At 42.8% G+C, this 25,302-nt stretch overlaps 1 protein-coding gene across 1 annotated transcript in view; it reads right to left on the bottom strand.

The window, feature by feature from the left end:
- LOC129226737 (pneumococcal serine-rich repeat protein-like) overlaps positions 1–24,458 on the bottom strand; it is a 41,406-nt gene extending 16,948 nt beyond the window's left edge. Inside the window, exons 1-13 of the mRNA XM_054861366.1 lie at positions 24,375–24,458; positions 8,661–19,271; positions 7,733–7,876; positions 7,421–7,660; positions 7,211–7,264; positions 6,935–7,030; positions 6,773–6,844; positions 6,581–6,706; positions 6,329–6,460; positions 6,065–6,226; positions 5,879–5,950; positions 4,808–5,823; positions 3,635–4,241 (exon numbers count right to left, since the gene is read on the bottom strand). Coding sequence (XP_054717341.1) covers positions 3,635–4,241; positions 4,808–5,823; positions 5,879–5,950; positions 6,065–6,226; positions 6,329–6,460; positions 6,581–6,706; positions 6,773–6,844; positions 6,935–7,030; positions 7,211–7,264; positions 7,421–7,660; positions 7,733–7,876; positions 8,661–19,260 — 13,321 coding nt within the window. The 5' untranslated portion in view covers positions 19,261–19,271; positions 24,375–24,458. The remainder of the gene's footprint in view (positions 1–3,634; positions 4,242–4,807; positions 5,824–5,878; positions 5,951–6,064; positions 6,227–6,328; positions 6,461–6,580; positions 6,707–6,772; positions 6,845–6,934; positions 7,031–7,210; positions 7,265–7,420; positions 7,661–7,732; positions 7,877–8,660; positions 19,272–24,374) is intronic.
- Between the last annotated feature and the right edge of the window lie 844 nt (positions 24,459–25,302).

The raw sequence follows: 25,302 nt of genomic DNA, 5'->3' as shown, positions 1-25,302 counted from the left end.
TCAATAATAGGCATTCTGCCAAAATTAAAAGTTGCCAGTATATCCTCAAATTTACTAAATACTATTTTTTAACATACATTTGAAATTGCTAATTAAGCCGTACTTTAATTAAGAAACCCTAATATTATGTTCCCACTAATCAATAAAATAGCTGATTGGTTTTGTACAATTAACTAAATTACTACTTTGATATTAAATTGGCCTTAATTTTTAAATATTAAAAGTGTTTTTTTAAATATTTTTTATTTATTTCCGTGAACAAGACCTTTTTTATTTTTTATTTAAGGGTAAAATAATTGGAATTTACCTGTGCCATTGTTTATGGTTACTTCTAGTAATTAACACTTTCATGTAAGACTGAAAAAAAAAAGAAATCAAAAGGTTTCAAAATTGAAAAATATTTGCGTTCAAAAGTTAACGTTTTCTGGAGAATGAGCCTTACCTACATCTTTCGTTACGTTTTTTTTCTCTTTTACTGTTGTGCCTAAAAGTGTCATGCTTGAAATTGATTTTTTTAAAAAGTAAACTGATTTTTAAGTCCTTCGGCTATATAGGTATGTTTCAGTTCGGTTATGTAAATTTTCTGTAACTATAAACAATTTAGTATTTACATGTAACTTTTACTGTGTTATTTCTATTTTGCGCAAATAAATATGTGTGAAGAAAGCAAGCATTGAATAAGTCAGACATAAGTACGTAACAAAGGTTTTTATTTTTTAATTTTAAAAAATGTCCTTATATCTCTAGATAAAATATGTTTTAGCAGCAAAACATTTGTATAATACATCAGATGAGGCAGTTTTCACTTCGTGTTACTTCGTGTTTATGAACTGGTTTTTTTGTTTGTTTGTGTCCTTCTCTTATCTAATGCAGAAGTTGCAAAGTATCATGCTTCATAAGCCCAGGCTGAAAAAGCATTAGAAAAATTAATTTCCTGCAGATGATTAACTAAATTTTTCATATCAATTCAAAACATAACACGATATTAGCTTTCTAAAGGTCTATCATTGTGTTTGTTTGTTTGTTTTATTATTATTATTATTATTATTATTATTATTATTATTATTATTATTATTATTATTATTATTATTATTATTATTATTATTATTTGTTTATTTATTTATTTATTTATTTATTTTATTTTATTTTTTTCTTTGGCACACATTTAGGGTTAAAAGGGACGAAACGCGAGAAAGGTGCTTTAGAAGTTTAAATATACCAAGATATATTAGTTCAACTTTAAACGTTTCTATTGCAGACTTGTTTATTTAATAATAGTGGTTTTTTTTTTTTCAGGCTTTTATTAAGTATAGTAATAGTTTAAATTTTAGGGATTTAAAAAAAGCAACAATCTTCATATTTTTGTCATTGGAAATAGCTACATGTACTAACAGTGGAAACCCGAGAATATTATTTTAAAGAAATACAGTAGTATTTAATATTGACATAGCTGTAATATTTGACTTAATCCGTTGAATTATGCTGTCAATGTGTGATTAATTCCGAATCGTAAGGTTACATTACATATCTTTTCGGTACAGAATGTATTAGACAAGCGGAAAAAAAACATCAATATTGTATTCTAAAAAGCAAGGTAAGGTTCAGCTGGTTCACCATGATTTCAGCTTTTTCTAAGCAATTTGTTAATCTTAATTATAAAAGTGAAAATATTTGATATTAAGTGCCATTTTCCCGACTCGAAACTTCTGGCGGCTGGTTAAAAAAAAAAAAAAAATCAGAAATCTACACTTTAATTGAAGTATGTTTAAGTTAAAAAAATTGGCTTTATACCTTAAAAGTCTGTGAATGAAACGTCATATAAAAGAGAAAATGAAAATTTGTTTTCAACATTTTACTGTAAAAGTTATTAATTATGTTTTAGAGGTAGTACTTTTTTCACGAACTTCAATACGAGAGTTGTAACTCACGAAATATACTACATAATTATATCACCACATCCGATTGCTTTAGTTAAAAAATCATAAAATACTATATCACGTTTATTTTACAGTAAAATGAAAATTTCTTCACACTGTAAAAAAATTTCGAAACGTTACTGATTATTTTAGTGTAACGTTTCACTATTTCAACGGTTTTTGTCCTCTTGCTGAGAAAATCGAGTATCATTGTCAAAACGTTTCCTGAATTGCTTCAAGTTGCACGAGTGCAGGCTTCTCACTGTTATGAAAAATTTTTTAGCTCCCAGTTTAAAGAATAACAGAGTGTATATACATTAAGTGTGTCGGTTTCAGTTCGATTTTGGCTCATCCAGACTAACTAAGGTCCCAAAGGGAGAGAATAAGTGTGTGGCACACTTGCCAACTCTACTGGTTTTTCCGGGAGGTTCCTTCATTTTGAGCGTTTCGTTCGATTGTGTATGTAACGTAAGGAGCTTGAATGTAACTGTATTTTGATGAATAGTCAAAAAGTCCTATTTTTTTGCTGAATAGCAATGAAAAGTGTGATATTGCTTTGTGTCTCAATCATCTGCTAGATTTTTTTTCCAATAGATGTTCGCAGGTATGCTGTGGGTTCCGCAGCTTTGCAAGCAGTGCAAGCAAGAGAAGTGCTTGCAATTCTGCAATTTCAATAATGTTCAAAATTTAGTTTCAATAATGCTTCTGGAGCTTTCTTGGAAAATCAGGAAGACGCCACGCTAAAATACTAAATCCACATAAGTTTTCTCTCGACTGACTTTAACCGGGGACAAATTCTTCAGAAAGATTCCATTATAATTTCAGGAAGGTTACTGACATTTAGAGGAAAATATTCCTGTGTTTTGCAAGATATGTTACTGGTAAAAATTAAGCACACCAGCTGCCCATTATTTTCCAGGAACGTTTCTGAATCGTTTTCGCGGTGCAATATACAGTAGGCTCTCTGTTTAACGACGCTCTATTAAACGACTTTCTCTATTTAACGACGGCTTATCACGGTCCCATATGGTACACTATAGTGTTAAAAGAATTCTATTTAAGGACGCTTTCTATTTAAGGACGATTTTTTTGGTCCCTTGAAAGTCGTTAAACAGAGAGTGTACTGTACCTCTGAGACTAAGTTATTTTCCTGAATATGAAATATTAAACTGCATAAAAGTATGTAAAAGGAAATACAAATGCAAGTTTGTGAGCAAAAATCCTAGTTGCAACAGATGAAGCTCAACACTCAACACCCATTACAAAACAGAAGACCAGCATTTTGTAGTTAATAAATACTACGAAAATTAGTAAAAACTTAAATTCATGAGAAAATTTTCCTACTCAGTCGCTATGTGTACTCCAGTTGCAAGTACAAATATTGTGTTTTTAGAAAGTAATTTTAATTGTTTGAATATTATTTTAGCATTATAACCAAACAAGTCTGCAAGAATTAAATTACATTTGTTACCATGGAGACTGAAAATAAATATTTAGTTTACAAATAATAAATTAAGCTCACAAAAATAGTTCCAACAAAGTGTAAATGTTAATATAATTTCAAGACTCTCTAAACAAAAAATCAGTAACGACGAACAATTCAGCAGAAATTGATTGACAGTCGTGGTAAAAAAGTTAACAATCTAGAAAAACGTCCATGACTAGAAAGCAAAGTGTTTTTTTTTTCATATCAAATATTTAAATAAAATACAACATACCTGCCGCACTTCTTTTTCTCCGCCTGAAGAATTCCAACGAAATTCCGCCTTCCACATCAAAAGAAGCATCAAAATCAGCAGTAGCACCAAATTCTGCACGAGCTGAAGCATCAATCTCAGCGCTGGCTGAAGCTCCTGCACTACCAGAAACATCGAATTCTGCACTTGCTGAAGCTGCTGCGCTGGCAGAAACATCAATCTCACCGCTGGCTGAAGCAGCTGCACTTGCTGAAGCGTCAAATTCTGCACTTGCAGAAACTGTTGCAGAAGCAGAAGCAGAAGCATCTGCACTTGCGGAAGCGTCAATTTCTGCACTTGCAGAAGCTGTTGCAGAAGCAGAAGCATCTGCACTTGCAGAAGCGTCAAATTCTGCACTTGCAGAAGCTGTTGCAGAAGCAGAAGCATCTGCACTTGCAGAAGCTCCTGCAGAAGCAGAAGCTGTAAGATCTGCACTTGCGGAAGCGTCAATTTCTGCACTTGCGGAAGCGTCAAAGTCTGCACTTGCAGAAGCTGTTGCAGAAGCAGAAGCAGAGGCATCTGCACTTGCGGAAGCGTCAAAGTCTGCACTTGCAGAAGCAGAAGCATCTGCACTTGCGGAAGCGTCAAAGCTGCACTTGAAGCTGTTGCGGAAGCGAAATCTGCACTTGCAGAAGCTGCAGAAGCTGAAAGATCTGCACTTGCGGAAGCGTGCACTTGCGGAAGCGTCAAAGTCTGCACTTGCAGAAGCTGTTGCAGAAGCAGAAGCATCTGCAGCTTGCAGAAGCAGAAGCTGAAAGATCTGCACTTGCGGAAGCGTCAAATTCTGCACTTGCGGAAGCGTCAAACTCTGCACTTGCAGAAGCTGTTGCAGAAGCAGAAGCTGAAAGATCTGCACTTGCGGAAGCGTCAAATTCTGCACTTGCAGAAGCTGTTGCAGAAGCAGAAGCATCTGCACTTGCAGAAGCTGCTGCAGAAGCAGAAGCTGAAAGATCTGCACTTGCGGAAGCGTCAAATTCTGCACTTGCGGAAGCGTCAAAGTCTGCACTTGCGGAAGCTGTTGCAGAAGCAGAAGCATCTGCACTTGCGGAAGCGTCAAAGTCTGCAAGCATCTGCACTTGCGCAGAAGCGTCAAAGCATCTGCACTTGCAGAAGCAGAAGCATCTGCACTTGCGGAAGCGTCTGCACTTGCAAGCGTTCTGCACTTGCAGAAGCTGTTGCAGAAGCAGAAGCATCTGCACTTGCAGAAGCTGCTGCAGAAGCAGAAGCATCTGCACTTGCGGAAGCGTCAAACTCTGCACTTGCAGAAGCTGTTGCAGAAGCAGAAGCTGAAAGATCTGCACTTGCGGAAGCGTCAAATTCTGCACTTGCAGAAGCTGTTGCAGAAGCAGAAGCATCTGCACTTGCAGAAGCTGCTGCAGAAGCAGAAGCTGAAAGATCTGCACTTGCGGAAGCGTCAAATTCTGCACTTGCGGAAGCGTCAAAGTCTGCACTTGCAGAAGCTGTTGCAGAAGCAGAAGCATCTGCACTTGCAGACGCTGCTGCAGAAGCAGAAGCTGAAAGATCTGCACTTCCGGAAGCGTCAATTTCTGCACTTGCGGAAGCTGTTGCAGAAGCAGAAGCATCTGCACTTGCGGAAGCGTCAAATTCTGCACTTGCAGAAGCTGCTGCAGAAGCAGAAGCTGAAAGATCTGCACTTGCAGAAGCGTCAAATTCTGCACTTGCAGAAGCTGTTGCAGAAGCAGTAGCATCTGCACTTGCAGAAGCTGCGGCAGAAGCAGAAGCTGAAAGATCTGCACTTGCGGAAGCGTCAAATTCTGCACTTGCGGAAGCGTCAAAGTCTGCACTTGCAGAAGCTGTTGCAGAAGCAGACGCATCTGCACTTGCGGAAGCGTCAAATTCTGCACTTGCAGAAGCTGCTGCAGAAGCAGAAGCTGAAAGATCTGCACTTGCGGAAGCGTCAAATTCTGCACTTGCAGAAGCTGTTGCAGAAGCAGAAGCATCTGCACTTGCAGACGCTGCTGCAGAAGCAGAAGCTGAAAGATCTGCACTTGCGGAAGCGTCAAAGTCTGCACTTGCAGAAGCTGTTGCAGAGGCAGAAGCATCTGCACTTGCGGAAGCGTCCAATTCTGCACTTGCAGAAGCTGTTGCAGAAGCAGAAGCATCTGCACTTGCGGAAGCGTCAAATTCTGCTTGCAGAAGCTGCAGCGAAGCTGAAAGATCTGCGGAGCGTCAATTTCTGCGCTTGCTGAGCGTCAAAGTCTGCACTTGCAGAAGCTGTTGCAGAAGCAGAAGCATCTGCACTTGCAGAAGCTGCTGCAGAAGCAGAAGCTGAAAGATCTGCACTTGCGGAAGCGTCAAATTCTGCACTTGCGGAAGCGTCAAAGTCTGCACTTGCAGAAGCTGTTGCAGAAGCAGAAGCATCTGCACTTGCGGAAGCGTCAAATTCTGCACTTGCAGAAGCTGCTGCAGAAGCAGAAGCTGAAAGATCTGCACTTGCGGAAGCGTCAAATTCTGCACTTGCAGAAGCTGTTGCAGAAGCAGAAGCATCTGCACTTGCAGACGCTGCTGCAGAAGCAGAAGCTGAAAGATCTGCACTTGCGGAAGCGTCAAAGTCTGCACTTGCAGAAGCTGTTGCAGAGGCAGAAGTATCTGCACTTGCGGAAGCGTCCAATTCTGCACTTGCAGAAGCTGTTGCAGAAGCAGAAGCATCTGCACTTGCGGAAGCGTCAAAGTCTGCACTTGCAGAAGCAGAAGCATCTGCACTTGCAGAAGCTGCTGCAGAAGCTGAAGCTGAAAGATCTGCACTTGCGGAAGCGTCAAATTCTGCACTTGCGGAAGCGTCAAAATCTGCACTTGCAGAAGCTGTTGCAGCAGCAGAAGCTGAAGCATCTGCACTTGCGGAAGCGTCAATTTCTGCACTTGCGGAAGCGTCAAAGTCTGCACTTGCGGAAGCGTCAAAGTCTGCACTTGCAGAAGCTGTTGCAGAAGCAGAAGCATCTGCACTTGCAGAGGCGTCAAATTTTGCACTTGCGGAAGCATCAACATCTGCACTAGCGGAAGCGTCAATTTCTGCACTTGCGGAAGCGTCAAAGTCTGCACTTGCAGAAGCTGTTGCAGAAGCAGAAGCATCTGCACTTGCATAAGCGTCAAATTCTGCACTTGCAGAAGCTGTCGCAGAAGCAGAAGCATCTGCACTTGCAGAAGCTGCTGCAGAAGCAGAAGCTGAAAGATCTGCACTTGCGGAAGCGTCCAATTCTGCACTTGCAGAAGCTGTTGCAGAAGCAGAAGCATCTGCACTTGCGGAAGCGTCAAATTCTGCACTTGCAGAAGCTGTTGCAGAAGCAGAAGCAGAAGCATCTGCACTTGCGGAAGCGTCAAATTCTGCACTTGCAGAAGCTGTTGCAGAAGCAGAAGCATCTGCACTTGCAGAAGCTGCTGCAGAAGCAGAAGCTGAAAGATCTGCACTTGCGGAAGCGTCAAATTCTGCACTTGCGGAAGCGTCAAAGTCTGCACTTGCAGAAGCTGTTGCAGAAGCAGAAGCATCTGCACTTGCGGAAGCGTCAAATTCTGCACTTGCGGAAGCGTCAAAGTCTGCACTTGCAGAAGCTGTTGCAGAACCAGAAGCATCTGCACTTGCGGAAGCGTCAAATTCTGCACTTGCAGAAGCTGCTGCAGAAGCAGAAGCTGAAAGCTCTGCACTTGCGGAAGCGTCAAATTCTGCACTTGCAGAAGCTGTTGCAGAAGCAGAAGCATCTGCACTTGCGGAAGCGTCAATTTCTGCACTTGCGGAAGCGTCAAAGTCTGCACTTGCAGAAGCTGCTGCAGAAGCAGAAGCTGAAAGCTCTGCACTTGCGGAAGCGTCAAAGTCTGCACTTGCGGAAGCGTCAAAGTCTGCACTTGCGGAAGCTGTTGCAGAAGCAGAAGCAGAAGCATCTGCACTTGCGGAAGCGTCAATTTCTGCACTTGCGGAAGCGTCAAAGTTTGCACTTGCGGAAGCTGTTGCAGAAGCAGAAGCTGAAAGATCTGCACTTGCGGAAGCGTCAAATTCTGCACTTGCAGAAGCTGTTGCAGAAGCTGAAGCTGAAAGATCTGCACTTGCGGAAGCGTCAAATTCTGCACTTGCAGAAGCTGTTGCAGAAGCAGAAGCATCTGCACTTGCAGAAGCTGCTGCAGAAGCAGAAGCTGAAAGATCTGCACTTGCGGAAGCGTCAAATTCTGCACTTGCGGAAGCGTCAAAGTCTGCGCTTGCAGAAGCAGAAGCATCTGCACTTGCGGAAGCGTCAAATTCTGCACTTGCAGAAGCTGTTGCAGAAGCAGAAGCTGAAAGATCTGCACTTGCGGAAGCGTCAAATTCTGCACTTGCAGAAGCTGCTGCAGAAGCAGAAGCTGAAAGATCTGCACTTGCGGAAGCGTCAATTTCTGCACTTGCGGAAGCGTCAATTTCTGCACTTGCGGAAGCGTCAATTTCTGCACTTGCGGAAGCGTCAAATTCTGCACTTGCGGAAGCGTCAATTTCTGCACTTGCGGAAGCGTCAAAGTCTGCACTTGCGGAAGCTGTTGCAGAAGCAGAAGCATCTGCACTTGCGGAAGCGTCAATTTCTGCACTTGCAGAAGCGTCAAAGTCTGCACTTGCAGAAGCTGTTGCAGAGGCAGAAGCATCTGCACTTGCGGAAGCGTCAATTTCTGCACTTGCAGAAGCTGTTGCAGAAGCAGAAGCATCTGCACTTGCAGAAGCGTCAAATTCTGCACTTGCAGAAGCAGTTGCAGAAGCAGAAGCTGAAAGATCTGCACTTGCGGATGCGTCAAATTCTGCACTTGCAGAAGCTGTTGCAGATGCAGAAGCAGAAGCATCTGCACTTGCGGAAGCGTCAAATTCTGCACTTGCAGAAGCTGTTGCAGAAGCAGAAGCTGAAAGATCTGCACTTGCGGAAGCGTCAAATTCTGCACTTGCAGAAGCTGTTGCAGAAGCAGAAGCATCTGCACTTGCAGAAGCGTCAAATTCTGCACTTGCGGAAGCGTCAATTTCTGCACTTGCGGAAGCGTCAAAATTCTGCACTTGCGGAAACATCAACATCTGCACTAGCGGAAGCGTCAATTTCTGCACTTGCGGAAACGTCAAATTCAGCACTTGCAGAAGCTGTTGCAGAAGCGGAAAGGTCAACACTTGCGGAAGCGTCAAATTCTGCGCTTGCAGAAGCTGTTGCAGAAGCAGAAGCGTCAAATTCTGCACTTGCAGAAGCTGCTGCAGAAGCAGAAGCTGAAAGATCTGCACTTGCAGAAGCGTCAAATTCTGCACTTGCGGAGACGTCAAATTCTGCACTTGCGGAAGCATCAACCTCGGCACTTGCGGAAGCGTCAAACTCCGCACTTGCAGAAGCTGTTGCAGAAGCAGAAGCTGAAAGATCTGCACTTGCGGAAGCATCAACATCTGCACTAGCGGAAGCGTCTAATTCTGCACTTGCGGAAGCGTCGAATTCTGCACTTGCGGAAGCGTCAAACTCTGCACTTGCGGAAGCATCAATATCTGCACTAGCAGAAGCGTCAATTTCTCCACTTGCTGAAGCGTCAAATTCTGCACTTGCGGAAGCGTCAAACTCGGCACTTGCGGAAGCGTCAAACTCGGCGCTTGCAGAGGCTGTTGCAGAAGCTGAAAGATCAGCACTTGCAGAAGCGTCAATTTCTGCACTTGCAGAAGCTGTTGCAGAAGCAGAAGCATCTGCACTTGCAGAAGCGTCAAATTCTGCACTTGCAGAAGCTGTTGCAGAAGCAGAAGCTGAAAGATCTGCACTTGCGGAAGCGTCAAATTCTGCACTTGCGGAAGCATCAATTTCTGCACTTGCGGAAGCGTCAAATTCTGCACTTGCGGAAGCATCAACATCTGCACTAGCGGAAGCATCAATTTCAGCACTTGCGGAAGCATCAAATTCTGCACTTGCAGAAGCTGTTGCAGAAGCAGAAGCTGAAAGATCTGCGCTTGCAGAAGCGTCAAATTCTGCACTTGCAGAAGCTGCTGCAGAAGCAGAAGCTGAAAGATCTGCACTTGCAGAGGCGTCAAATTCTGCACTAGCGGAAGCGTCTACTTCTGCACTTGCAGAAGCGTCAAATTCTGCACTTGCGGAAGCGTCAAATTCTGCACTTGCGGAAGCATCAACATCTGCACTTGCTGAAGCGTCAAATTCTGCACTTGCAGAAGCTGTTGCAGAAGCTGAAGCTGAAAGATCTGCACTTACAGAAGCGTCAAATTCTGCACTTGCGGAAGCGTCTAATTCTGCACTTGCGGAAGCGTCAAATTCTGCACTTGCGGAAGCGTCAAACTCTGCACTTGCGGAAGCATCAATATCTGCACTAGCGGAAGCGTCAATTTCTGCACTTGCTGAAGCGTCAAATTCTGCACTTGCAGAAGCTGTTGCAGAAGCCGAAAGATCTGCACTAGCGGAAACGTCAAATTCTGCACTTGCAGAAGCTGTTGCTGAAGCAGAAGCTGAAAGATCTGCACTTGCAGAAGCGTCAAATTCTGCACTTGCGGAGACGTCAAATTCTGCACTTGCGGAAGCATCAAACTCGGCACTTGCGGAAGCGTCAAACTCCGCACTTGCAGAAGCTGTTGCAGAAGCAGAAGCTGAAAGATCTGCACTTGCAGAAGCGTCAAATTCTGCACTTGCGGAGGCGTCAAATTCTGCACTTGCGGAAGCGTCAAACTCGGCACTTGCGGAAGCGTCAAACTCGGCGCTGGCAGAGGCTGTTGCAGAAGCAGAAGCTGAAAGATCTGCACTTGCGGAAGCGTCAAATTCTGCACTTGCAGAAACTGTTGCAGAAGCAGAAGCTGAAAGATCTGCACTTGCGGAAGCGTCAAATTCTGCACTTGCGGAAGCGTCAAATTCTGCACTTGCGGAAGCGTCAAGTTCTGCACTTGCAGAAGCATCAGCATCTGCACTAGCGGAAGCGTCAAATTCTGCACTTGCGGAAGCTTCAATTTCTGCACTTGCGGAAGCGTCAAATTCTGCACTTGCAGAAGCTGTTGCAGAAGCAGAAGCTGAAAGATCTGCACTTGCGGAAGCGTCAATTTCTGCACTTGCGGAAGCATCAACATCTGCACTAGCGGAAGCGTCAAATTCTGCACTTGCGGAGGCTTCAAATTCTGCACTTGCGGAAGCGTCAATTTCCGCACTTGCGGAAGCGTCAAAATCGGCACTTACAGAAGCTGAAAGATCTGCACTTGCAGAAGCATCAAATTCCGCACTTGCGGAAGCGTCAAATTCTGCACTTGCAGACGCTGTTGCAGAAGCAGAAGCTGAAAGATCTGCACTTGCAGAAGCATCAAATTCCGCACTTGCGGAAGCGTCAAATTCTGCACTTGCAGACGCTGTTGCAGAAGCAGAAGCTGAAAGATCTGCACTTGCAGAAGCATCAAATTCCGCACTTGCGGAAGCGTCAAATTCTGCACTTGCAGACGCTGTTGCAGAAGCAGAAGCTGAAAGATCTGCACTTGCAGAAGCGTCAAATTCTGCACTTGCGGAAGCGTCGAATTCTGCACTTGCAGAAGCTGTTGCAGAAGCAGAAGCTGAAAGGTCTGCACTTGCAGAAGCGTCAAATTTTGCACTTGCGGAAGCGTCAAATTCTGCACTTGCAGAAGCTCTTGCAGAAGCAGAAGCGTCAAATTCTGCACTTGCAGAAGCTGTTGCAGAAGCAGAAGCTGAAAGATCTACACTTGCGGAAGCGTCAATTTCTGCACTTGCGGAAGCGTCAAATTCTGCACTTGCGGAAGCGTCAAATTTTGCACTTGCGGAAGCATCAAAATCTGCACTAGCGGAAGCGTCAAATTCTGCACTTGCGGAAGCGTCAAATTCTGCACTTGCGGAAGCGTCAAATTCTGCACTTGCGGAAGCGTCAAATTCTGCACTTGCAGAAGCTGTTGCAGACGCAGAAGCTGAAAGATCTGCACTTGCGGAAGCGTCAAATTCCGCACTTGCAGATGCTGTTGCAGAAGCCGAAGCTGAAAGATCTGCACTTGCGGAAGCTCCAAATTCTGCACTTGCGGAAGCATCAACATCTGCACTAGCGGAAGCGTCAAATTCTGCACTTGCGGAAGCGTCAAATTCTGCACTTGCGGAAGCGTCAAATTCTGCACTTGCGGAAGCGTCAAATTCCGCACTTGCGGAAGCGTCAAATTCTGCACTTGCGGAAGCGTCAAATTCTGCACTTGCAGAAGCGTCAAATTCTGCACTTGCAGAAGCGTCAAATTCTGCACTTGCGGAAGCATCAAATTCTGCACTTGCGGAAGCGTCAAATTCTGCACTTGCGGAAGCGTCAATTTCTGCACTTGCGGAAGCGTCAAATTCTGCACTTGCAGAAACTGTTGCAGAAGCAGAAGCTGAAAGATCTGCACTTGCGGAAACGTCAAATTCTGCACTTGCGGAAGCATCAACATCTGCACTAGCGGAAGCGTCGAATTCTGCACTTGCGGAGGCGTCAATTTCTGCACTAGCAGAAGCTTTAAAGTCTGCACTTGCGGATGCAGAAAACTCTGCACTTGCAGAAGCTGTTGCAGAAGCAGAAGCTGAAAGATCTGCACTTGCAGAAGCGTCAAATTCGGCACTTGCGGAAGCGTCAAATTCTGCACTTGCGGAAGCGCCAATTTCTGCACTTGCGGAAGCGTCAAATTCTGCACTTGCAGAAGCTGTTGCAGAAGCAGAAGCTGAAAGATCTGCACTTGCGGAAGCGTCCAATTCTGCACTTGCGGAAGCATCAACATCTGCACTAGCGGAAACGTCGAATTCTGCACTTGCGGATGCGTCTATTTCTGCACTAGCGGAAGCTTCAAAGTCTGCACTAGCGGAAACGTCAAATTCTGCACTTGCGGATGCGTCTATTTCTGCACTAACGGAAGCTTCAAAGTCTGCACTTGCGGAGGCAGAAAACTCTGCACTTGCAGAAGCTGTTGCAGAAGCAGAAGCTGAAAGATCTGCACTTGCAGAAGCGTCAAATTCTGCACTTGCGGAAGCGTCAAATTCGGCACTTGCTGACGCGTCGAATTCTGCACTTGCGGAAGCGTCAAATTCTGCACTTGCGGAAGCGTCAAATTCTGCACTTGCGGAAGCGTCAAATTCTGCACTTGCGGAGGCGTCAATTTCTGCACTTGCAGAAGCGTCAAATTCTGCACTTGCGGAAGCATCAACATCTGCGCTAGCGGAAGCGTCAAATTCTGCACTAGCGGAAGCTTCAAAGTCTGCACTTGCGGAAGCAGAAAACTCTGCACTTGCGGAAGCAGAAAACTCTGCACTTACAGAAGCTGTTGCAGAAGCAGAAGCTGAAAGATCTGCACTTGCGGAAGCATCCAATTCTGCACTTGCGGATGCATCAACATCTGCACTAGCGGAAGCAGAAAACTCAGCACTTGCAGAAGCTGAAAGCCCTGCACTCGCAGAAGCGTCAAATTCTGCACTTGCGGAAGCACTAACATCTGCACTAGCGGAAACGTCAAATTCTGCACTTGCGGAGGCGTCAATTTCTGCACTAGCGGAAGCTTCAAATTCTGCACTTGCGGAAGCATCAACATCTGCACTAGCGGAAACGTCAAATTCTGCACTAGCGGAAGCTTCAAAGTCTGCACTAGCGGAAGCGTCAAATTCTGCACTTGCGGATGCGTCTATTTCTGCACTAACGGAAGCTTCAAAGTCTGCACTTGCGGAGGCAGAAAACTCTGCACTTGCAGAAGCAGTTGCAGAAGCAGAAGCTGAAAGATCTGCACTTGCAGAAGCGTCAAAATCTGCGCTCGCGGAGGCGTCAATTTTTGCACTTGCGGAAGCGTCAAATTCAGCACTTGCGGAAGCGTCAAATTCTGCACTTGCAGAAGCTGTTGCAGAAGCTGAAAGATCTGCACTTGCAGAAGCGTCAAAATCTGCACTTGCAGAAGCGTCAAAATCTGCACTTGCAGAAGCGTCAAATTCTGCACTTGCAGAAGCGTCAAATTCTGCACTTGCGGAAGCATCAAATTCTGCACTTGCGGAAGCGTCAAATTCTGCACTTGCGGAAACGTCAATTTCTGCACTTGCGGAAACGTCAATTTCTGCACTTGCGGAAACGTCAAGTTCTGCACTTGCGGAAGCGTCAAATTCTGCACTTGCTGACGCGTCAAATTCTGCACTTGCGGAAGCGTCAAATTCTGCACTTGCGGAAGCGTCAAATTCTGCACTTGCGGAAGCGTCAAATTCTGCACTTGCGGAAGCGTCAAATTCTGCACTTGCGGAGGCGTCAATTTCTGCGCTAGCGGAAGCGTCAAATTCTGCACTAGCGGAAGCTTCAAAGTCTGCACTTGCGGAAGCAGAAAACTCTGCACTTGCGGATGCAGAAAACTCTGCACTTACAGAAGCTGTTGCAGAAGCAGAAGCTGAAAGATCTGCACTTGCGGAAGCATCCAATTCTGCACTTGCGGATGCATCAACATCTGCACTAGCGGAAGCAGAAAACTCGGCACTTGCAGAAGCTGAAAGACCTGCACTCGCAGAAGCGTCAAATTCTGCACTTGCGGAAGCATCAACATCTGCACTAGCGGAAACGTCAAATTCTGCACTTGCGGAGGCGTCAATTTCTGCACTAGCGGAAGCTTCAAATTCTGCACTTGCGGAAGCATCAACATCTGCACTAGCGGAAACGTCAAATTCTGCACTAGCGGAAGCTTCAAAGTCTGCACTAGCGGAAACGTCAAATTCTGCACTTGCGGATGCGTCTATTTCTGCACTAACGGAAGCTTCAAAGTCTGCACTTGCGGAGGCAGAAAACTCTGCACTTGCAGAAGCAGTTGCAGAAGCAGAAGCTGAAAGATCTGCACTTGCAGAAGCGTCAAAATCTGCGCTCGCGGAGGCGTCAATTTTTGCACTTGCGGAAGCGTCAAATTCAGCACTTGCGGAAGCGTCAAATTCTGCACTTGCAGAAGCTGTTGCAGAAGCTGAAAGATCTGCACTTGCAGAAGCGTCAAAATCTGCACTTGCAGAAGCGTCAAAATCTGCACTTGCAGAAGCGTCAAATTCTGCACTTGCAGAAGCGTCAAATTCTGCACTTGCGGAAGCATCAAATTCTGCACTTGCGGAAGCGTCAAATTCTGCACTTGCGGAAACGTCAATTTCTGCACTTGCGGAAACGTCAAATTCTGCACTTGCGGAAGCGTCAAATTCTGCACTTGCTGACGCGTCAAATTCTGCACTTGCGGAAGCGTCAAATTCTGCACTTGCGGAAGCGTCAAATTCTGCACTTGCGGAAGCGTCAAATTCTGCACTTGCGGAAGCGTCAAATTCTGCACTTGCGGAGGCGTCAATTTCTGCACTTGCAGAAGCGTCAAATTCTGCACTTGCGGAAGCATCAACATCTGCGCTAGCGGAAGCGTCAAATTCTGCACTAGCGGAAGCTTCAAAGTCTGCACTTGCGGAAGCAGAAAACTCTGCACTTGCGGATGCAGAAAACTCTGCACTTACAGAAGCTGTTGCAGAAGCAGAAGCTGAAAGATCTGCACTTGCGGAAGCATCCAATTCTGCACTTGCGGATGCATCAACATCTGCACTAGCGGAAGCAGAAAACTCGGCACTTGCAGAAGCTGAAAGACCTGCACTCGCAGAAGCGTCAAATTCTGCACTTGCGGAAGCATCAACATCTGCACTAGCGGAAACGTCAAATTCTGCACTTGCGGAGGCGTCAAATTCTGCACTAGCGGAAGCTTCAAAGTCTGCACTAGCGGAAACGTCAAATTCTGCACTTGCAGATGCGTCTATTTCTGCACTAACGGAAGCTTCAAAGTCTGCACTTGCGGAGGCAGAAAACTCTGCACTTGCAGAAGCAGTTGCAGAAGCAGAAGCTGAAAGATCTGCACTTGCAGAAGCGTCAAAATCTGCGCTCGCGGAGGCGTCAATTTCTGCACTTGCGGAAGCGTCAAATTCAGCACTTGCGGAAGCGTCAAATTCTGCACTTGCAGAAGCTGAAAGATCTGCACTTGCAGAAGTGTCAAAATCTGCACTTGCAGAAGCGTCAAATTCTGCACTTGCGGAAGCATCAAACTCAGCACTTGCGGAAGCGTCAAATTCTGCACTTGCGGAAACGTCAATTTCTGCACTTGCGGAAGCGTCAAATTCAGCACTTGCAGAAGCTGTTGCAGAAGCAGAAGCTGAAAGATCTGCACTTGCAGAAGCGTCAAATTCTGCACTTGCGGAAGCGTCAAATTCTGCACTTGCGGAAGCGTCAAATTCTGCACTTGCGGAAGCGTCAAATTCTGCACTTGCGGAGGCAGAAAACTCTGCACTTGCAGAAGCTGTTGCAGAAGCAGAAGCTGAAAGATCTGCACTTGCAGAAGCGTCAAATTCTGCACTTGCGGAAGCGTCAAATTCTGCACTTGCGGAAGCGTCAAATTCTGCACTTGCGGAAGCGTCAATTTCTGCACTTGCGGAAGCGTCAAATTCAGCACTTGCGGAAGCGTCAAATTCTGCACTTGCAGAAGCTGAAAGATCTGCACTTGCAGAAGCGTCAAAATCTGCACTTGCAGAAGCGTCAAATTCTGCACTTGCGGAAGCATCAAATTCTGCACTTGCGGAAGCGTCAAATTCTGCACTTGCGGAAACGTCAATTTCTGCACTTGCGGAAGCGTCAAATTCAGCACTTGCAGAAGCTGTTGCAGAAGCAGAAGCTGAAAGATCTGCACTTGCAGAAGCGTCAAATTCTGCACTTGCGGAAGCGTCAAATTCTGCACTTGCGGAAGCGTCAAATTCTGCACTTGCGGAAGCGTCAAATTCTGCACTTGCGGAAGCGTCAAATTCTGCACTTGCGGAGGCAGAAAACTCTGCACTTGCAGAAGCTGTTGCAGAAGCAGAAGCTGAAAGATCTGCACTTGCAGAAGCGTCAAATTCTGCACTTGCGGAAGCGTCAAATTCTGCACTTGCGGAAGCGTCAAATTCTGCACTTGCGGAAGCGTCAAATTCTGCACTTGCGGAAGCGTCAAATTCTGCACTTGCGGAAGCGTCAAATTCTGCACTTGCGGAGGCGTCAATTTCTGCACTTGCAGAAGCGTCAAATTCTGCACTTGCGGAAGCATCAACATCTGCGCTAGCGGAAGCGTCAAATTCTGCACTAGCGGAAGCTTCAAAGTCTGCACTTGCGGAAGCAGAAAACTCTGCACTTACAGAAGCTGTTGCAGAAGCAGAAGCTGAAAGATCTGCACTTGCGGAAGCATCCAATTCTGCACTTGCGGATGCATCAACATCTGCACTAGCGGAAGCAGAAAACTCGGCACTTGCAGAAGCTGAAAGACCTGCACTCGCAGAAGCGTCAAATTCTGCACTTGCGGAAGCATCAACATCTGCACTAGCGGAAACGTCAAATTCTGCACTTGCGGAGGCGTCAATTTCTGCACTAGCGGAAGCTTCAAATTCTGCACTTGCGGAAGCATCAACATCTGCACTAGCGGAAACGTCAAATTCTGCACTAGCGGAAGCTTCAAAGTCTGCACTAGCGGAAACGTCAAATTCTGCACTTGCGGATGCGTCTATTTCTGCACTAACGGAAGCTTCAAAGTCTGCACTTGCGGAGGCAGAAAACTCTGCACTTGCAGAAGCAGTTGCAGAAGCAGAAGCTGAAAGATCTGCACTTGCAGAAGCGTCAAAATCTGCGCTCGCGGAGGCGTCAATTTCTGCACTTGCGGAAGCGTCAAATTCAGCACTTGCGGAAGCGTCAAATTCTGCACTTGCAGAAGCTGTTGCAGAAGCTGAAAGATCTGCACTTGCAGAAGCGTCAAAATCTGCACTTGCAGAAGCGTCAAATTCTGCACTTGCGGAAGCATCAAATTCTGCACTTGCGGAAACGTCAAATTCTGCACTTGCGGAAACGTCAATTTCTGCACTTGCGGAAGCGTCAAATTCAGCACTTGCAGAAGCTGTTGCAGAAGCAGAAACTGAAAGATCTGCACTTGCAGAAGCGTCAAATTCTGCACTTGCGGAGGCGTCAATTTCTGCACTAGCGGAAGCTTCAATGTCTGCACTTGCGGAAGCAGAAAACTCTGCACTTGCGGAAGCAGAAAACTCTGCACTTGCAGAGGCAGAAAGCTCTGCACTACCAGACACATCAATATCTCCACTTGCAGAGGCAGAAAACTCTGCACTTGCGGAAGCGTCAATTTCTGCACTTGCGGAAGCGTCAAATTCTGCACTTGCGGAAGCATCAACATCTGCACTAGCGGAAGCTTCAAATTCTGCATTTGCGGAAGCAGAAAACTCTGCACTTGCAGAGGCAGAAAGCTCTGCACTACCAGACACATCAATATCTCCACTTGCAGAGGCAGAAAACTCTGCACTTGCGGAAGCCGATAGCTCAGCACTACCGGACACATCAAACTCGCCACTTGCACTGGCTGAGAGTTCTGCGCTTCCTGATACATCTATTTCAGCACTTGCTGAGGCCGATATTTCTGCACTTGCAGAAGCAGAAAATTCTGCACTTCCGGAAACATCAAACTCTCCACTTGCAGACGCCGAGACTTCTGCGCTGCCGGATACTTCAAAGTCTCCACTAACTGATGCGGAAATTTCTCCACTTGCAGAAGCTGAAAGATCTGCGCTACCAGACACGTCGATTTCAGCACTGGCTGAGGCTGATAGTTCTGCACTGCCTGACACGTCGAAGTCTCCACTAGCCGAAGCAGATATTTCTCCACTTGCTGACAACTCAGCGCTTTCCGATATGTCAATGTCACCACTTGCGGATGCAGAAACATCCTCACTAGCAGATACGTCGAATTCTCCGCTGGCTGAAGCCGAAATCTCGGCACTGCCAGAAATGTCAATATCTCCGCTTGCAGATACATCAATTTCACCACTTGCAGAAGCTGAAAGTTCTGCACTTCCGGACACATCGAATTCTCCGCTGGCTGAAGCTGAGAGTTCTGCGCTGCCGGATACTTCAATGACACCACTTGCAGAGGCTGAGATCTCGCCGCTAGCAGATAAATCTAGATCTCCACTGGCTGAACCTGAAAGCTCTGTGCTTCCTGAAATATCAATATCGCCACTTGCAGATGCTGAGACATCTCCGCTTGCAGATACGTCAATTTCTCCGCTGGCTGAAACCGAAAGTTCAGCGTTTCCGGACACTTTAATTTCCCCGCTTGCTGACCCTGATACTTTTTCTTTGCCTTCAACAGATTCGTCATATTCTACTTTTCCTTTGCCTACCGCTTTACTCTTCCTACCAGCTTCGACTGAGCTTTCGTATTTACCGGATGTAGATCCTTCTACTCCTTCAAAATTGTACCCTTCAAAATTATTGTCTTGACCTTGATACTTCTTTCTGTTTTGTCCGGTGAAACTGATTCCGCCTCCAAAATCTCCTTCAGTTGTGAATTTTGTTTTTGTTTTCGTTTTTGCACCAAAATCGTCGCCAAAGCCATAATTAAGGTCGTATGGATCTTCTTCAAAATTTATTTTTGTTTCATGTCTCGGTGCGGTTTCGAAGTAACTTCCTACTCCTCTTCTGTTTCCGAACTTGCTTCCTAGTGTGGTTAGCCCAGTAAAGTCAAAATCGTTAAATTGTGGTGATGCTACCGGCAGTGACTCTACTTGAGAAATTAGCAGGCCATATATAGTGGTAACCACTATCGCCTTGAAAATTTCTTTCATGCTCGACAGTGCTGAAAAATGAAGCAGACTTTAGTTTAAAATTTGAAAGGAGAAAAAGCTATTGTACTAGTAAGTAAAATAGTATTTATATAGTTTTATTATGAACGACGACGAAAACGTGAGAATTACAAACTATAGAATATTATTGTTTTATTTATTTATTTATTTATTTTTAAGTGATTTTTATTAAAAATTGCTCCGTTTAAATAGAACACCTCCTTTTATTCAAATCAGGATCTAATTTTTATTTACATCTTGCTGTGTTTAGGCAATCAAGATTAACTATACTTCTTAACTTATTTTCTAACTTCTTACAGACACCGAATCTTTTGCATACTCGAGCAAAACAGAAAAAGTTTAAGCCAGACGATTTTTGGGATCATATCGCTTGCAGTTCTTTTGTGGTAGATTTGTAGTTTGACGTTTGATTTTATGTACGAGCATCTTATGCATAAATAATCTTACTATAGTAGCATCAACTGTTGATGATTTTCCCAGTAACTAAAGTATCATGCATCATGTAAAATATACTCACTGCCAAAACTTAAGGACCTGTCCCGTAAACTTTTCTTTTAAGGGTGATGGATAAAAGAACACCCTGACCCCCATTTTTTTCGAGGTCCTTTCTTGCCAGAGCTGTGGATTTCCTTTAAGTTTTGTGAAATAAACGTTTAAGAAAAAGTTTTGTTTGACTTTTCGCATGCCGGGGGGTCCTTTTTCCGCCCGTGCTCTACTGCAGTTGTATCCTCAAGCTTCCGGTATGCAAGAGCCATGGAGTCTCAAAAATTGCAGTGCGACTTGACGCCAAAACTATAAATCCGCCTATGATTTTGAAGCTACTATTATTTACAGAGATAGAGTGAGCGATATATTTCCCGATTTATGCTTAACTTTTGGGAGTGAATATATTACACTACATTGAAATATTTAAGAACAGATATTGTCGCCTCAAAATAACACTAAGAATCCCAGAAATAACACTAAGATGTCTTATTGCTGCTCTAAGGCGACGATCTATGTTAGCCGATTCCATGCATGCAAAATTGTCAAGCGTCAATTTTTGCTCAAAATAAGATAAAAATACTCGTTATTAAATAAAATGTCCGAAATCACAGTTTAATAACATTGAAATCAAGTCATAAAATTTCCCAGAAATTGTGAAAAAACATTTATTTAATGAGCTTTCTTTAAAGTAATATGTGGCATAACTCAAGAACGGTATGTCCTAGAAAGTTGAAATTTGGTACGTAGACTATTGCGCACCTTTCTTTTTGGTTGCATTCGGATGTTCCAAAGGCGGACTTTTACACCTTTTTGGGGGGAAATCAATGTTAATTTCAGTGCAAACTCAAGTGGTGTTTTAATTTATGCAAACACTTGGCCATATATCGCCAAGCTTTTAATCGCCGTTTTGTCGCCAATTTGGCGACAAATTTGGCGATTTTTTTTTTATAATCTAGTTTTAATTTGGCCATTGTTCGTGATATTTATAGAGTTAACTATTGAATCACATTAAAATTGCCAATAATGGGAAAATAACTTTTCATTGGTGTAAAAGGAAGTCATGTGATGCACACATCAGCTCGTTTAGCTATAAGAGCAACAAAAGTTCGAGCTATTGATGCAACAAAAAATGCATCATGAGATTACTATTGATTTAATTTCAGTTTATTGCTGCTCCACTCCTATTAGTCAAAGCGTGATGTTATATAGCCTATAGCTTCCCTCAATAAATCAACTATTCAACACAAAAAGATTTTTTTTAATTCGAACCAGTAGCTCCTGAGATTAGCGCGTTCAAATAAACAAACACTTCAGCTTTATATTATTAGCATAGAATTGTGCTACCTGGGAGCATAATAGTTTTTCAATTCCAGGCTCATGAAACAGTGGAAACAAATATTACGTTTTTCGGAATATATTGTTTGATAGAATACGGAACTTTTAAGTAATACTACTCGAGTTTCATTAAAATATCTTACTTTTACCAAAAATTAAGGATTTTCTTCGAAACCGATGAAAAAAAATATTAAACCTTTTGAAATAAAAATTTGGTTACCCATGAAAAAGCTCTCATATGCTTAACTTTTTATTCAAATAGAATTTGTATCTCAGAACAAAACTAGCTCCCCAAAATTGCGACTTTCAATTTATTAGTGGATTGTATGTAAAATCCTATTCCACATCAAGCCATATGAACGTAATCCTTAAAAAAAAAAAAATCCTTTGTTATTATTTACCAGTGGGAAAAGAGCTCAAGTCCCATCCTTTGTACGCGCCACGTAAACGTCTTCGCTCTCTACTGTAAAGTAGCGATTATGTGACTTGCGTTACGGTGCGGAATGTAAAATCCTGTCCCACATCGGACCATATGAGCGTAATCCTAAAAACAACAATCCTTTGTAATTGTTTACCAGTGTAAAAAGAGCGCAAGTCCCATCCTTTGTACGCGCCACGTAAACATTTTCGCTCTCTACTGTAAAGTAGCGATTATGTGACCTGCGTTACGGTGCGGAATGTAAAATCCTGTCCCACATCGGACCATATGAGCGTAATCCTAAAAACAACAATCCTTTATAATTGTTTACCAGTGTGAAAAGAGCGCAGGTCTCATCCTTTGTACGCGCCACGTAAACATTTTCGCTCTCTACTGTAAAGTAGCGATTATGTGACTTGCGTTACGGTGCGGTATGTAAAATCCTGTTCCGCATCGAGCCATGTAAACGTAATTGTAAAAAAAAGGCCTTTGTAATTATTTACCAGTGTGAAAAGAGCGCAAGTCCCTTCCTTTGCATGCGCCATGCAAACGTTTTCTCTCTCTCCTGTTATATGACCTACGTTAGTCTGGCTCTGAGGTACAGAAATATTGCTTCAGATATTTTTTTTTCAAGTAATTATTTTATACCTGCTATCAAAAATCAAACTACAGTTATTCAAAAAAATCCTCAACTTCTGCTTTAAAAAAAAAAAAAAAAAAAAAAAAAAAAAAGATGTTCCATTCTTGTTTAATGGTGTACTTGCATCTATTGGCGCGAAAAAAAATCCTAACGCGTTGCGTTATCTAAAATTGTGAAATGATGATGTAATAAATATAGCTAAATGTTGTAATATTGTCAGCTTCTGAACCAATGCCATGAATGTTATAGACAAAGTTTTGTTTAAAAGTTGATTACAAATTTATGCTAAAAAATAGAGAATTGTTTTTTGAAACTTTGAATTTTTGGTGTTCATTTTAAGGTAGGCGAACACCCTAAATATTTTTTTCTTTAGTATTCAATGCACCTTTCTAAAACTTTATGCTATTGTTAAATATAACATAAATAACACATTTTGACTACTTATTTGTTGAAAAAAAAAATCAATAGATTTTTTTTTTTAAACCATATTGTTAACCAAAAACTACCATTTCCTTAATACTTCCAATGCATTCGTTTTTTCATAATTTTTAAAACTTTTGGTGTCTATCTTTTCGTTAGATACCAAGAGAGTGATATGATCATCCAAATTGGAATTTTTAACTAAAAACAGGTTTCATGGGTAAATGTTTGAAAATTTCTCCCGAAAATCGTGATTTTTGCCGTCTAAGTTTAATTGATCATTATTTCAAAACCACGTATTGCATGTACATTAACTTTTCGAGTTTTATATCACAGTAATATGTTTAATTACTATGTTTGCAAAGGTTCAAATTTTTAGAGTTAATACTCTTTTCGCTAGAGCTGTTGACGTAAATTAAAACAGTAAAAGTGGTTATGAGAAAATCAAGAAAGAAAAAATAAATTTCAGTCATAAACTTGGCATTTGAGTTTAGTAAATATCTTCTAGTTTTCTCAATAACTCACCGATATTTATAAAAAAAATTGCGGATTTAGAAATAAGAAAACTGGAGCTGTCTAAATTTCGCAAAACGGATTTTTTTTTTTTTTTTGAAAATTAGGGTGTTTGCCTACCTTAAAATGAAGTGAGCTATTTAGCAAAATTTAGTTTTTCTATACTATATGTTTTTCCTTATAAATTGACCTATTTCATTTGTCTCTAGTATAAGTGTTATTCAAATAAGACGAAATGCTTTTTCTTAAAATGTCATCTTAAACCATACATACAGTTAGGAATCCATTGATTGGATAAAAAAGTTCAGTAACTATCAATGAAAGCGTTAAATATATCAATAGCGGGAAGCAAAGAGCTGCTTCAATTAGATTGTTATCCAAATAATTATTGATGAGCATTATGGTCGTAATGTTAGCCGCTGATTGAAACTCATATCGACATTTCTTAATCAAGTTTATAAAGTCAATATAACGGGAAAGTGTTTAAATATTTTAATATTTGCAAATTTTGTTCCCTGTATTTCAAAAAAGCAAGGACTGCTGTAATTCGCATGCTCCACTGCAGTCGTTTCCCATCTTTGTATTCCTCCTTACGGTTGAAATCCATGCATTTACTTATCGCATATAGAGAAGATGCTAACGAACAGCTTGCTTACTTCTTTACAGTGTGTAATGAAAACAAATCCTCATATATATAATAGCGAATGATTGGGTAACGCTCTTGACGTCAACAACAATGAAACTCGCTCCACGGCTTGATAATTTGATAATATGTTTAGGTAATGTTTAACATGCAGGGAAAGGCTTCATTTTGACGAGACTGAACCGGATCCGGTATCTTAACTGTTTTACTGGTAAGACTGTATCATTTCAGGGGAATGGAGAATCGAAAAAGTGATCAACAATGTACGATATTTTCTGAAGTTTAGGGTTAATCCACTGGAGTTAGGGTTAAAATCTCATCTATCAAAATACCACCAAACAAGCAATTGCATCGTTCAAATGTAGAAGCCCGTCATAGTCACCCGTCATATCTTGACGAGCGATTTTTAGTTGAGAAGATAATAACGAACAGTTTGTTTACTTCTTGATAGTGTGAAATGAAAAAAATATTAAAATAATTAATATTGAACTTGCCGAGTCATATCACGGATGGAAAATTGTATTTTGCATATTCCTCCTTAACCGACGCAAAGTTGAAACGATTCTAAACCTCAAAGGTACCCCAAGCAGCACAAGAATTACAAAACATTAAAAGTGTTTCGACGATCAATATATCCTTACCTTGTTCCAATCCCCAACACAAGGTGTTATTGGTGGGAGCCCTTGTGAAAGTGGATTTTTGAAGATGGCGGTTGCCAGTGTGATGGAGTCGGTTTTAATGGGACCTATTTGTACTTTTGAACGGTGCAAGTGTGGGGGAGTGTAAAGGGGACTTGTCGACCGCTATGACGACATCCGTCGAATTGTTTGCGAAGCTGGAACCGTATTAGCTTCAATTCCATACCCTGGCAAACAGTAAACTCAAAAGAGGAACAATTGATTTCGATTTGTTATCTTAGAAGCCTCCCAACTACTTAACAAAATTTATGATTTGGAAAAACACCGCCCAATCGGTGCACAAAAACAACTCGCTGCACAAAAATTCTTTCTTCATACTAAGTCATATTTACCGAGGAAGCTACTCGAAATGGATTTTTGTGTTTGCCTTTGAGTAAGCAAACACGTTCTGAATTGGGTACCAGTATCACCTATGTTTCATGGTCATTGAATTCCGTATTGCTATATAAATAAACAAAAATAATTCTGAATCGGTTAACACCCACCGAAATTGTCTTTTACCATTAATATATTCCAAATTCTGCATATTTAGTTCGTTAACACCCTGAAGTGCAGAGTAATGGGGTGGTTTCCATCAGTCAAAAATAGTACTTTTTGTCACTGAAATTGATAAAATAAGCAAAAAAAAAACATGGACACAGAAAATACTTTCATTTTCCCAACAGTTATTTTTTAATTAATTTTTTAAGATGTCCGATTTTTCAAACAAGGCGTGGTCTTGATGACGTCACAAATGATGATCTTTCGCCCATCTTTCTACCGCGGTTCCATGTTATGATAATCAAGAAGTGAATTAAAATTGCGCCCTACGCTTGCTATCAACCATATCGTTGCCAATACACGTGAGCCCGAAAATTATTTTTAATGTGCC

The sequence above is a fragment of the Uloborus diversus genome, chromosome 7 (assembly GCF_026930045.1).
Source record: "Uloborus diversus isolate 005 chromosome 7, Udiv.v.3.1, whole genome shotgun sequence".
NCBI classification, from domain to species: domain Eukaryota; kingdom Metazoa; phylum Arthropoda; class Arachnida; order Araneae; family Uloboridae; genus Uloborus; species Uloborus diversus.
This window is presented reverse-complemented; position numbering and strand designations above follow the sequence as displayed.